The following is a 13,608-nucleotide window of genomic DNA, read 5'->3' as shown; positions in this document are numbered from 1 at the left end:
ATGAAGGTCTATGTTCTGAACTGGCTACTGTCCACAAGGGGGTGCCACAGGGTTCTATATTAGGTCCCCTCCTATTCATTATTTATATCAATAATTTGGGACTCAATGTATCTGATGCAAATATACATTTTTATGCTGATGACACAGTTATTTACTGCTGTGGATCAACTCTTGATCAGGCTATTGAATCCTTGCAGAAAACATTTGTTTGTTGCTGTCCAGCAATCTTTACTTCAACTAAAATTAGTTATCAGTGCTGATAAAACCAAGCTTATGTTGTTTTCTAATTGTAACAAGAGGCCACATACAATCCCCAGTGTCCACTCTTGAAGGACAAAACATAGAGGTGGTTCGTGAGTATAAATACCTTGGTGTACTGATTGATGACTCCCTCACTTTCAAACCACACGTGGAGAATCTTGTCAAGAAACTGAGACTAAAATTGGGTTTTTATTTTTGAAACAAGCTGTGTTTTTCGTTTGAAGTAAAGAAGCGACTTGTCACTGCGACTTTCCTCTCTGTGTTGGATTATGGAGATCTGTTTTATATGAATGCTTCAGCTCAATGTCTTCGAAAGGTTGACACTGTTTATCATGCTGCTCTAAGGTTCATTACTAACTGTAAAGCAATGACACATCACTGTGAGTTGTATTCTTGAGTGGGATGGCCTGCCCTGGCCATTCGAAGGAGGAGTCATTGGTACACTTTCATTTATAAGGCAATGCTTGGACTACTGCCGACCTACATCTGTTCCTTACTGTCACAGAGAAGAGCTGATTCTTGTTCTCTTCGTTCACAAGATCATGTGTTGCTCTCTGTTCCTTTTGATTGCACTGAACTGGGCAAAAAGGCTTTTGTCCACTCTGTCAAGTTCCAGTCTTTCTGCTACATGTTCCATGCATAAGGTACAGAGTTGATTTCGTTGAATGCTTTTAAGTCTACACTGAGCGGTCTCGAGGCTGACTCCACAACATGCACTTGTTTTTTTTCATAATCCGTTTGGTCTTTTCCTGTTATTTTGTCTCTTATAAATTATGTAACTGTATTTTTTATTTGCTGCTGCTGCTTGGCCAGGACTCACTTGAAAAAGAGGTTTCTAATCTCAATGGGACTTTCCTGGTTAAATAAAGGTTAAATAAAAATAAATAAATAAATTTGGATTGCATTTAAGCCCTGGCATTGCCAATCTCCAACTAATGGTAAAAGGAGCTCTTAACTTGAAAACTATCACTTCATGACATCACAAGGTGGAACAGAGCATTTTGAGCTTTGGAGATGTAGACAGACTAATAATAAAGGATTACTCAAATGTGTGAATGAAACAAAACACAACTCTAGGTATGTTTTTGAGGAAGTAACAGCATTATAACATGACATAAAGCCTACAAGAGTCAGTTTTGTGTAATTTGTGTGTCAGATGCCCTCCCTGTGTCTCCACAGCATTATTCTGTGTAAAAGTTTCTAAATAATTGTACTATAAAATTAAATAAAAGTTGATATTATTCATGTATTCAGTAAAACGTGACCCAGCGAGTGCCAGATCAAACATGCGCAGGAACAAACTGTTATTGTCCTGCCCCTGCCCCTCTCTGTGCTCTAATTGGCTGGTTTAGTTTAATAGACACATTTAGGATCTTATCCCTGCATCACTCCCTCAGGTCCCGCTCCCTGTGTCCCTCTGCACTCTGATTGGCTGGTTCAACAACATTGTTTTATCGTCATTTCATCACGTCTTTCACTGTGACAAAAAACACATTGGAACATCAAACAGATAAACCCCACCCCTACACCCCCCTCCTGCACGCGCACACACAGGCGCACACACAGGCGCACACACAGGCGCACACACAGACACACACAGACACACACAGACACACCCCGACACACACAGACACACACTAACCAGACCTGCACCTGCTCCTCCACATAAACTGTATATATAAGTGGGCATAACTAACTCTCCACATTCTATTGAAAAATTGTAACCCCTCTCTCTGTAACTGCTGCTGTCAGACTCGTCATTTTGGTCTTAAAATGTTTGTATTAGCCTGCTCTACATCATCCTGGGGTTTTATTTCACTATTGTGTCCATAAAACTAACAATAATAATGGGCAAATCAGGCATCTTCTTTCCCCAAGATCCCTCCCACTAGCAATAGCAACAGGTTTGATTGACAATGTTGCTAAGTGCCCGCTCCCTGCTAAACCAGCGGTGCGGCCGGGAAGACCATAAACAGCCTCGCTCCAGATTGGCTCTTTGGCTGCTATGATACTCGTGGCCAGAATTCCAAATATGGAACTCGGCTCCAAATTTGCCCCTATAACTGCTAACCCCGATGAGCTTCATTTTGGAGCAGAGCACTGTAGGTGACGTCACACTCACTTCATACAGTCTACACTCGAGACACCATGGAGGGATCGGAGACCAGACCTATGTCCCTCTTTACAAAACAGACAGATCAGTCCAGACTTACCAGGGAAACACTGTGAAACATTCTTGGAAAAGCCATAATGCCTCCAGAGAGACAAAAAGGTGGTGAACTCTGAACTCTTTACAATGACAGGAAACAGATAATCAGCTGACACAGGTTAAACAAACTCATTAGAGACGTTTCCTGTGTCCCTTCGCCGATGGCAACAGTACATTTGTGTCCCGTCGCCATTAGCAACAGTACATTTGTGCCCTGTTGCCGTTAGCAACAGTATATTTGGTATAACTGCTATTGTTTTTGTAAATGAGTTTTGTATGAGAGTGTGGTGTTTAATGTGACAGTTTAAATGAGTTTACATTAGAGTGAGATCAGTCCATGAGTTTGGCTCGGCTGCACTGGTTAAACTCATCAGGTCGGCTTCCTCTCATCGATCTGCAGCAAACTACGTCAATAATGTCCCAGAGCGTGACTTTAGACCAGAGAAGGACATTAGAGATGATCACTGCCTCCTCTGCACCTTCTGAGCCCTCCTCTGCACCAGTAATGTCCCAGAGCGTGACTTTAAAGAAGGAGGGGGAGGGTATTAAGGACAAGATCCACATCCTCTGCTCCTCTCCCCCCTCCTGCTCCTCTCCCCCTCCTGCTCCTCTCCACCTCCTGCTCCTCTCCACCTCCTGCTCCTCTCCACCTCCTGCTCCTCTCCACCTCCTGCTCCTCTCCACCTCCTGCTCCTCTCCACCTCCTGCTCCTCTCCACCTCCTGCTCCTCTCCACCTCCTGCTCCTCTCCACCCTCTGACGCTCTCCTCTCGTCTGCCCCTCTCCTCACTCAGACTTGGAGGCCCGAGTCTCTGGACATTTATATAATTAATGATCAATAATTAGTCATTGATCCAGAGTCAAAGCAACTCTCTCTCTCATTCTCTCTCTCCCTCTCTCCATCTCTCCCTCTCTCCCTCTCTGCCTCTCCACATCTCCACATCTCTCCATCTCTCCATCTCTCCATCTCTCCATCTCTCCATTTCTCCATCTCTCTCTCATGTCCCATGTAGTACCTAATGATGATGAATGATGAATGTCTTAATTAAAAATCTTTTCCTGAAACTTTACACACTGCAAAGTTATTAAATAATTTCTCAACATTTAAATGAAAAAGATTTAAATGTGACGGCGGTTGTGCGGTGACTCGGGGCAGGTTATTAGGGGGAGGGGGTTGATTGAGTGGGTCGGTTGTGCATGTTGGCTTGGCGGTTGCATTACTGGGGGAGCGGTGACTTGGGGCAGGTGTTATGGGTCAGTTGTTGGTGGTTTTGTGGGTCGGTGGTGCTGGTTGGGTCGGTGTTTCGGTTATGGGTGAACTTTTGTTGCATCACTGAGGGTACAGTGACTCAGGGCAGATTGTTTGAGAGCGAGGGGGCCGGCGGGGCGGCTGTCAATCCCCATCACACACAAACAACAAGAGATACAAATAGACAGATGAACAAATAAAAGAGCGGAGAGAAGAGAGAGAAAGAGAGAGAGAGGGAGGGAGGGAGGGAGGGAGGGAGGGAGGGAGAGGAGGGGGAAGAGAGGAGATGCAAAAGGACAGATGAACAAATAAAGAGGAGTGAGAAACAAGAGAAGGAGTAAACAGGAGGATGAGCAAACAAAATTTTAGTGGTAGAAGGAGGAGGAGGGAAAGAAGAGGAGTGGAAAAGAGGAGGGAGGAGAAACATGCAAATGAACAAATAAAAGGGAAAGGAGGAGAGAGAAAGGGGGCAGACAAAGGTGAGGATGGAGGTAAAGGGAGGAGAGAGAGGAAGGAGAGTAAAGAATGGAGAGAGGAGAGAAACAAGAGGAGATGCAAAATGGCTGATGAAGGAAGGAGGGAGAATGGGAAAAAGGGAGAGAGGGGGAGAGGAGAAGGAACAGGCAGATGAGCAAATAAAGACGGGGAGGAAAGGTGGAGAAGAAGAGAGGGATGAGAAGGGGGTGAAAGGAAATGGTTTGTTTTTTCATTATATATTTGACACTTGTTGCTTCGAAGGAGAGAAAAAGGAGAGGGGGTGGGTGAACGAGGCAGAAATAAAGAAAAGCCAAAGGGGGGGGGGTGAGAGGAGAAAGAAAAGGAGACAAGACGAGGTGGAGGAGAGGCAGCGAGTGAGAGAGAGAGAGGGAGGAGATGAGAATGGAAAGGTGGAGGGAGGGAGAGATGAGGAAGATAGAAGAGAAGAGGGGAACCAGGCAGAAATAAAGAACAGCCAGAAGAGTGATGGAGGATAGGAAGGGCGAGACAAGAGAAGAGCGAGAGGAAGGAGGAGATAAAATAAAGGAAGAGGGAGGGGGTTAGAGGAGAGATTGGGAAAGAGGAAGAGGAGAGAATAAGAGAGGGAAAGAGGATGATGAGAGGGATGGAGGTTGGAAGAAAACTGTTGCTTTTTTCATCACTACAAAAAGCAAAACAGATTTGACATGTTCCACTTGTTGCTTCAAAGGAAGAAATGGAGAGAGGGAAAGAGAGGGAAAAGAGCAGAGAGAAAAGGGGGCAAGGGAACGAGGCGGAAATAAAGAATAGCCAGAGGACGGAGCAAGGGACAGACAAGCAAAGGGAGAAGAGGAAGAGAGAGAGAGAGAGAGAAGGGGGAGGGAAGTGCAGAAAATAAAGAACAATCATAGGACGAGGAAGGGGGAGCAAGATGAGGGAGAGGGAGAGAAGGAGGAGAGATGAGGGAGGAAGAGATAAGAGAAGGAGGAGGGGAGGAGAGAGAGAGACAGAGCGAGAGAGAGAGAGGGAGAGAAAGAGAAGTAGAGAGAGGGAGGAGGGGGCATGGAACAGTCCACAGGTGTGACAGACAATGAGATGCTCTGATAAAGTCTAAACACAGCCGCCATTTTGTTTGTTCAACCCATTGTTTTATTTATAGGAGGATGGGAGGGCATCTGACACACAGGGAGGGCATCTGGCTCATTATTTTATCATGTGTTTTTCATGTACAGATGCAGACACTGATTTGTGGCTAAACATTTGAGGATCAATAGTGAAATGGATTTTGGGAAAAATATTGATGAGAAAATGAGGCTCTGAGCAAAAGTCCAGGCGAGTGATTAGCGTTCTGTGATTAGCATGCTAGCTCAGACGCCACTCAATACAATACCGATCCAGGCCAACAACAGCACACATGATAACTGCAGCACACGCCAACAAAAACATGCGCTAACTACAGCACGCACCAACAAATCATGTGCTAACTACAGCACGCGCCAACAAAAACATATGCTAACTACAGCACGTGCTAGCTACAGCAGGCATTTTCTACAGCACGCGATAACTACAGCACGCGATAACTACAGCATGCGATAACTACAGCACATGCCAACAAAAACATGTGCCAACTACAGCACGTGCTAGCTACAGCACATGCTAGCTACAGCAGGCATTTTCTACAGCACGCGCCAGCTACAGCACGCGCCAGCTACAGTACGCAATAGCTACAGCATGCGCCAACTACAGCACACGATAACTACAGTAAGCGCCAACTACAGCATGTACCAACAAAAACATGTGCTAACTACAGCACGTGCTAGCTACAGCAGGCACTTTCTACAGCACACGCCAACTACAGCACGCGATAACTACAGCACACGAGTAACTGTAGCACGCAATAGCTACAGTACGCGCCAACTACAGCACACGATAACTACAGTACGCGCCAACTACAGCATTGTACCAACAAAACATGTGCTAACTACAGCACGTGCTAGCTACAGCAGGCACTTTCTACAGCACACGCCAAACTACAGGCACGCGATAACTACAGCACACGATAACTGTAGCACGCAATAGCTACAGTACGCGCCAACTACAGCACACGATAACTACAGTACGCGCCAACTACAGCATGTACCAACAAAAACATGTGCTAACTACAGCACGTGCTAGCTACAGCAGGCACTTTCCTACAGCACACGCCAACTACAGGCACGCGATAACTACAGCACACGATAACTGTAGCACGCAATAGCTACAGTACGCGCCAACTACAGCACGCGATAACTACGATAGCTACAGCACGCAGTAGTTTGGTAAATGGTAGTTTGTTTAGACCTGGCTCAAATTTGAGTCCTTGAGGATGGAGTTTTGTTTTTAAGGAGTTGAGATGAGTCCTGGTCTTGAATCCTGCTCCATACCAAGCCAAGGTCTCGGTCTAGTTTCCTTAGCGACAGAGTCAGAGTGAGACTAAAACACAAACCACAGTTACCCATTTAAACCCATCTTAAATTAGACAGAATTATAATCCAGACCTCAGGGCTGTTTCACTGCAAACTGAATTATATCAAAAGCTCCACTGTTCAGTCCAGTGTTAGTCCTGATTTAGATCGCTCCCTCTCCTCCCATTTTCATCTCTCTATCTACTCTGTATCTCTTCATGTCTCTTCTCCCCTCTCCCCCCCCCCTCCCTTTCTTCTATATCCCTCTCTTCTCTCAGTCTTTCCCTCTCTCCCTTATATCTCCATCTTTCTTATTCCCTCCTCTGTCTTCCTTCCTCTCTCCCTTTTCTGATATATCCCTCTCTTCTGTCTTGGTCTCTACCCTTCTCTCTCTCTACCCCTCTTCCCTCATTCTCTCGATTTGTTTTACGCTTTCCTCCCCTCTTTTCTCCTTTCCCTCTCTCCCTGCCCCTCTTCTCACTCGCTCTCTCCCCCCTTCTCTCTTTCTCCCTCCCTCTCTCCCATCTCTACTCTCTTTCTCCCTCTCTCTCCCCCTTCTCCCTTTCTCCCTCCCTTTCTTCCATATCCTTCTCTTCACCCCTCTTCTCTCTCTCCCATCCTTTCTTCTCTCTCTTAGATGGGGGAGAGTAAGGTAGAGACTCACTCTCTCAATTTCATTCTTTACCCTCTCTCCTCCCAACTTTTTTTCCCTCTCTCCCCTCTTCTTTCTCCCTCCTTTTCTTCTATATCCTTCTCTTCTCCCCTCTTCTGTCTCTCTCCCTCCCTTTTTCTATACCCCCTCTAACAGAGAGAAGAGAGTGAGAGAGAAGAGAGGTAGAGACTCTTCCCTCACTCTCTCCATTTCTTTACCTCTCTCCTCCCCTCTTTTCTCCCTTCTCTTTCTCTCCCTGCCCCTCTCCCCCTCTTGTCTCTCTCTTCATGGCATTTGCGGCGTTTATCGTTGGCCCGCAGTGGTTTGTCCCCCGCAGGCTTCTGTAGTCACATTAAAGTGTCCTCTCCAGGCTCCTGTAGCTCCATCAAACAATCAAAGATGGCCGCCGCAAAATGTCACCGAGATACTGCTCTCCACGCCTTTTATATGTCTACAGAGAATGGGACCGGGACCAGGCCGGAACCAGGACTGAACCAGAACTAAACCAGGTGTGTGAGATGGATTGAGCCGGGTCGGAACCGACACTGAATCAGGTTCTTAAATACGAGGTAAACATGTTCAAATCAAAGACAACTTTTACTGAGAACTATTATAACACTGATTTATTCTTAATTGCAAAAACACTGTACAAGATAATCCAATCAGAAAGCAGAATGAGCCCCACATGACTCTTATTTGTGTTGCCACTTTGAAAGCTGAAATCCAGTTGTTTTAAACCTAAAATATGGGAATGGTGCATTGTAGTACCTGCTTTAAACTATAGAGGCAGGATACACACAATTATATAAAACTCATACAATTATAAAAGGTTTAAACTTGGTCAAATGATCCTTTTTTATCGCAGTCTGACCTTGTGACCCCAGGCGCCTTCTATTGGCTTTAAATGTCTAAAATGAATAGCCCTGGTCTGATAAGATCTGAACCAAGACCTGAACCAGGTCTAACCCAGGTCTGAACCAGGTCTGAACCAGGACTAACCCAGGTCTTTTTGTCTCTTTGTTTTTTTCCACAAACACTGAGCACAAAGGAAACACCTGCTGATGTTTGAGAGGAGGACAGGCCCACACTGCCCCCTACAGGACAGAGCCAGGACCATCGCCCCAGGCTACAAATGGGATTCAAGTCAGAGATTCTGAACTCAACAAATTCAAAAAGTCTGTGTACTCCCTGGTCCAGTGAAAGGTCTGGTTTGAGGTCTGGTTTGAGGACAGACCGAGAGCCACATGGAATTATATAAATGAAAAACTGATAAATGGTTAGGAATTTTACGATCTTTTATTGATGGAAGTGGACATGAATAAGATCAACTTCCCCTGTGCAGACCTGGTCCAGTCCCTGGTCCAGTCCCTGGTCCAGTCCCTGGTCCAGTCCCTGGTCCAGTCCCTGGTCCAGTCCCTGGTCCAGTACCTTAGTCTTGGTTTAATCTTGGTTTAGACCCTGGTTTAGACCCTGGTTTAGACCCTGGTTTTGTCTCTGGTTTGTCTCTGGTTTGTCTCTGGTTTTGTCTCTGGTTTGTCTCTGGTTGTGTCTCCTGGTTTTGTCTCTGGTTTTGTCTCTGGTTTTGTCTCTGGTTTTGTCTCGGTTTTGTCTCTGGTTTTGTCTCTGGTTTTGTCTCTGGTTTTGTCTCTGGTTTTGTCTCTGGTTTTGTCTCTGGTTTTGTCTCTGGTTTTGTCTCTGGTTTTGTCTCTGGTTTTTGTCTCTCTCTGGTTTTGTCTCTCTCTGGTTTTTGTCTCTCTCTGGTTTTGTCTCTCTCTGGTTTTGTCCTCTCTCTGGTTTTGTCTCTCTCTGGTTTTGTCTCTCTCTGGTTTTGTCTCTCTCTGGTTTTGTCTCTCTTGGTTTTGTCTCTCTCTGGTTTTTGTCTCTCTCTGGTTTTGTCTCTCTCTGGTTTTGTCTCTCTCTGGTTTTGTCTCTCTCTGGTTTTGTCTCTCTTGGTTTTGTCTCTCTCTGGTTTTGTCTCTCTCTGGTTTTGTCTCTCTCTGGTTTTTGTCTCTCTGGTTTTGTCTCTCCCTGGTTTTGTCTCTCCCTGGTTTTGTCTCTCCCTGGTTTTGTCTCTCCCTGGTTTAGTCTCTCCCTGGTTTAGTCTCTCCCTGGTTTAGTCCCTGGTTTAGTCCCTGGTTTAGTCCCTGGTTTAGTCCACAGTAGCAGGCCTTTGTATCTAAATGCACTTATAACTGCTGTTCTGTTTTGCTCATAATTCGCTTTGACATTGCCTGCGCCGCACGTAGCGTGAGTTAGCTCGTTAGCTCGGACCCAACATCGCCTAACCGCTGCAATTAAGGCACCACGTAGCCGAGGGGCGCCGAGGAGCAGGCCCAAATGTCACCCGAACAGAGGAAGTGCGATTGATGGGACAATAAGTGAGCGCGCTACGCTAATGACGCGCGATCGAGTTAGCGCTAAAGCTAGGACGTGTGTCAGGCAAAACACAAGTCTGGCATTCAGCGAGCGCCAGGGCCAGTCCCAGCTAATCAAATCAATCTAAATATTATCTGTATAACTCAATATATTCATCAAAATATCCAATCAAATATAAGCCAATGTGATCAGATATGAGACAGGAGTTTGGGTAATGAGACTTTGAAAAGGTCTCAGGGGAAAAAACAGGATTTAACAGAGAATGAACCAGAACTAAACCAAGACTTTAACTTAAAGGGCCCATATTACACTATTCTCCAATCTATGTTATAATCGTCACAAACATATACAGTGTTGTGTTTTGTTTCATTCACACTTTTAAGACACAAACCCTTCATATTTAGGCCGAGTTCTCTCAAACTGAAAACACTCTGTTCCACCTTGTGATGTTCATGTCGGTAATACAGTAAGTGCCTCCACTGTGTTTTTAAAAGTCCACACACCTTCACTAGAATCATTTGGATGATTTCAGCCCTGGACCTCTATTGAACTAAGTAAAAGGTAGCAGCTTAAATGCAATGAGAATTTTTGACCTGTTTGATGGAAGATCTCGTCTTCTCTTTCCACTGGTGTCCGCTTAGCTCCACGGTTGCAGTGAACGTAAGTCTCCCGCTCATACGAACCCAAGATAAACAACCTGAAAACACAGAAAAGACACTTTTAAAATGTGAAGAGCAAGGACAGGAGCAGTGTCAGAGAGCCAGAGGAGCAGATAGGAGCAGGACAGGGACAGAGTCAGAGACACAGACAGGAGCAGAGCCAGAGGAGCAGAGCCAGAGGAGCAGAGCCAGAGGAAGCAGAGCCAGAGGAGCAGAGCCAGAGGAGCAGAGCCAGAGGAGCAGGGCCAGAGGAGCAGAGCCAGAGGAGCAGGGCCAGAGGAGCAGAGCCAGAGGAGCAGGGCCAGAGGAGCAGAGCCAGAGGAGCAGAGCCAGAGGAGCAGAGCCAGAGGAGCGGTACTAACTTTCTAAGTAAATAACTTAAGCCCATATCTCCCATCAATGCTATGCCAATTGATACTTTGCAGTGGGTTGTGCTACATGTACATCTATGGCAGAATGTTCAGCAAAGACAATGCTCACATTAGCAAACACAACCAAAAAGCGCTGAGCTCATTTGAAATCACCTTAACCAACTAAAACAACTTAACCAAATATCACAATCTTGACTAAAGATAAACTGCATTTAACTCAAGAGCTAAAACTCAAAGAAACGTATTTGCAGAAGTATCACAGTGCACAGGAGCAAATGAAACACTGTGTGCTGCTGCCACCTGCTGGACAAGATGCTACTACAACTCTAAATTCAATTAATCAACTTTTTTTTCTCTGGGTTTTAATAATTGTTTTAAGGGAGATTAAGAAATAGAGAGGCATTGAGTCATTGTATAAAGATTTAAAATTACAACAAAGACCTGAACCAAGACTAATCCAGCAATAATCTAGGACAAAACCCGGGATGAACCAGAACTAAACCAGGACTAAACCAGGACTAAACCAGGGACTAAACCAGGGACTAAACCAGGGACTAAACCAGGGACTAAACCAGGGACTAAACCAGGGACTAAACCAGGGACTAAACCAGGGACTAAACCAGGAGGATTCTGTTCAGAGAGCATAACACAAAACCTCCAGAAATAGAAGCTGAACTGAGCCAGGGCGGGGCATTTGACTTAATCTTTTTTATTAATTAAACTGTAACAGCTTTCAATTTCACTGAAATCTGAACTGATCAACTAACCCAAGAATCACATATGTATATCAGAACAGGTTTGTAGAGTCTAAACTACAGGGTTAGTAGCTTTATATAGAATAAAACGTCATGGAGACACAGGGAGGGCATCTGACATACAGGGCAAACATTCTCCAGTCTCCAGTGCAGTTCTGTAACAGTAGCAGACTCTGAGCTGCTCCTTTATTAAGGGCATGAATTATTCACAGACAGATGGATTCAACTGTGTGTCAGATGCCCTTCCTTGTGTGTCAAATGCCCTCCAGTGTGTCAGATGCCCTCCCTCATTCTGTGTAAAAGCTGCTAACCCTGTAGCTTAGACTCTACAAACATGTTCTGAAATACATATGATTCTTGGATTAATTTTAAGTTCACGTTTCAATCTCTCAGTTGTGAATTTTGAGCCCACAGTGAAAGTTGCATCCTTTGGTTTTATTGAATATTAAAGATTAAGTCAGATGCCCCGCCCTGGTTCAGTTCAGCTTCTATTTTTGGAGGTTTTGGGATAAAAAAAAAAGAAGTCAGATTTAAACCTGACTCCATGGAGACACAATGAGGATTACTGAGTCTCACTGACCTAGATGTGAGATTCAACAGGAAATGTGAAAAATGGGACTAAACCAGGAGATAAACCAGGGACTAAATTAGGTCCAAACCAGGTCCAAACCAGGGACTAAACCAGGGACCAAAAGAGGAAGCAAAAGAGGAAGCAAAAGAGGAAGCAAAAGAGGAAGCAAACCAGGTCTAAACCAGGTCTAAACCAGGTCTAAACCAGGTCTAAACCAGGTCTAAACCAGGTCTAAACCAGGTCTAAACCAGGTCTAAACCAGGTCTAAACCAGGTCTAAAGCATTATCTGACCTGCTGCATTCGATGAGGGTGATTCGGAGTCGTCCTTCCACCAAACGTGCCTCAGACACGGACAACTCCACATCACATGACCCCAGAGGAGACGGCACCTGGAACGGGAAGAACGGCTTGTACCTGGAAAAAACAAACACAAAATGTGATTAGAATCAACTTTTACAATATAAAGTTAATCAGACAGAGATGAGCAGTGTGATTCTGGGATTTACAGCAGAAATTTTCAAAAATCCACAATCTTGAGCTGTATCAGAACAAGTATAAGACACATAGACTAGTATACACACATGGATCACTATGGAACACCTGAACCACTGAGGGATTACACAGATATAAGGCCACACATGGGAATATAAAAGAAAATGCCTACAATTTAATGTGGAAAATCACAGTATATTGTATAAAGAAAGAGTTAGTCTTCAGGAACACAGGAGGATGGGAGGGCATCTGGTGGACGTGCCAGTAACAGTTCAGGTGTGCTTATTTCTAATGAGTGGACCACACCTGCACCAAACAGACCAGGCTGCATTCCCACTGGGCTGAACCTGGTTTAGTCCATCCTGACCCTGTGTGTTCAGAGCCTTAACCTGCCAGATAGACACATACAAGTGTGTCTCATTCTCAGTTTATGGACAGGCCTCATGTGAAAGAACCTCCAGAATTCACTCACTGAGCTGCAGAGGCTGCACTAGCACTGAGTCATGATCGGCTGCAGGTGCTGGGGTTTAGGTAGTGAACATTCAGATCAGAGAGAGGCATTTTAGGTTAAACAACTGGGTTTCAGCTTTGAGCCTCACAGGACTCTCTCATTTAGGTTGCCATTTCATTCTGCTTTCTGATTGGATAATCGTCTTGAAACCAAACACCAAAATATAACAGAAATAAATTATTTTTGTAATTAAGAATAAATCAGAATTACAAGAATTATCAGTAAAAGTTATATTTGATTTGAACATGTTTCACTCGTATATGGGGTCATACAGACTCACGTTTATTTAAAATTAAATATTACATACTATGCCTTTAAATTCTAGTAAAGATTTTCACCATTTCACAAAAGCTGTATTCATTTTTTTTTTTTTAAGTCAAATGCTGCATCTGTGTGTGCCAGATGCCTTCCCTGCGTGTGCATTTTATCAACATTGCCAAAAAGAAGTTTGTAGCATCATCACAGAAACTTTGGTTTTGACTTGGTCTATTATTTAATGTTTCTTAAAAATATGTGTCTTCAACATCTCTGGGTTAAACCTGTATCTGACCATCAGCAGCAGTGGGTCCCATCTCCAGATCTTGAGCTAGTTTCAGTCAGGA

The 13,608-nt window shown here is 44.6% G+C and overlaps 2 protein-coding genes across 2 annotated transcripts in view; both read right to left on the bottom strand.

Moving 5' to 3' along the window:
• Positions 1-13,608, bottom strand: part of LOC117382918 (cytosolic phospholipase A2 zeta-like) — a 105,137-nt gene that overhangs the window by 68,868 nt on the left and 22,661 nt on the right. The gene's annotated exons all lie outside the window — the stretch shown is intronic.
• pdzd8 (PDZ domain containing 8) overlaps positions 1-13,608 on the bottom strand; it is a 33,178-nt gene that overhangs the window by 11,134 nt on the left and 8,436 nt on the right. Inside the window, 3 exon segments of the mRNA XM_033979788.2 lie at positions 10,240-10,296; positions 10,298-10,343; positions 12,295-12,417. Coding sequence (XP_033835679.1) covers positions 10,240-10,296; positions 10,298-10,343; positions 12,295-12,417 — 226 coding nt within the window.

The sequence above is a fragment of the Periophthalmus magnuspinnatus genome, chromosome 15, assembly GCF_009829125.3.
Source record: "Periophthalmus magnuspinnatus isolate fPerMag1 chromosome 15, fPerMag1.2.pri, whole genome shotgun sequence".
In the NCBI taxonomy this organism is placed as follows: Eukaryota; Metazoa; Chordata; class Actinopteri; order Gobiiformes; family Gobiidae; genus Periophthalmus; species Periophthalmus magnuspinnatus.
This window is presented reverse-complemented; position numbering and strand designations above follow the sequence as displayed.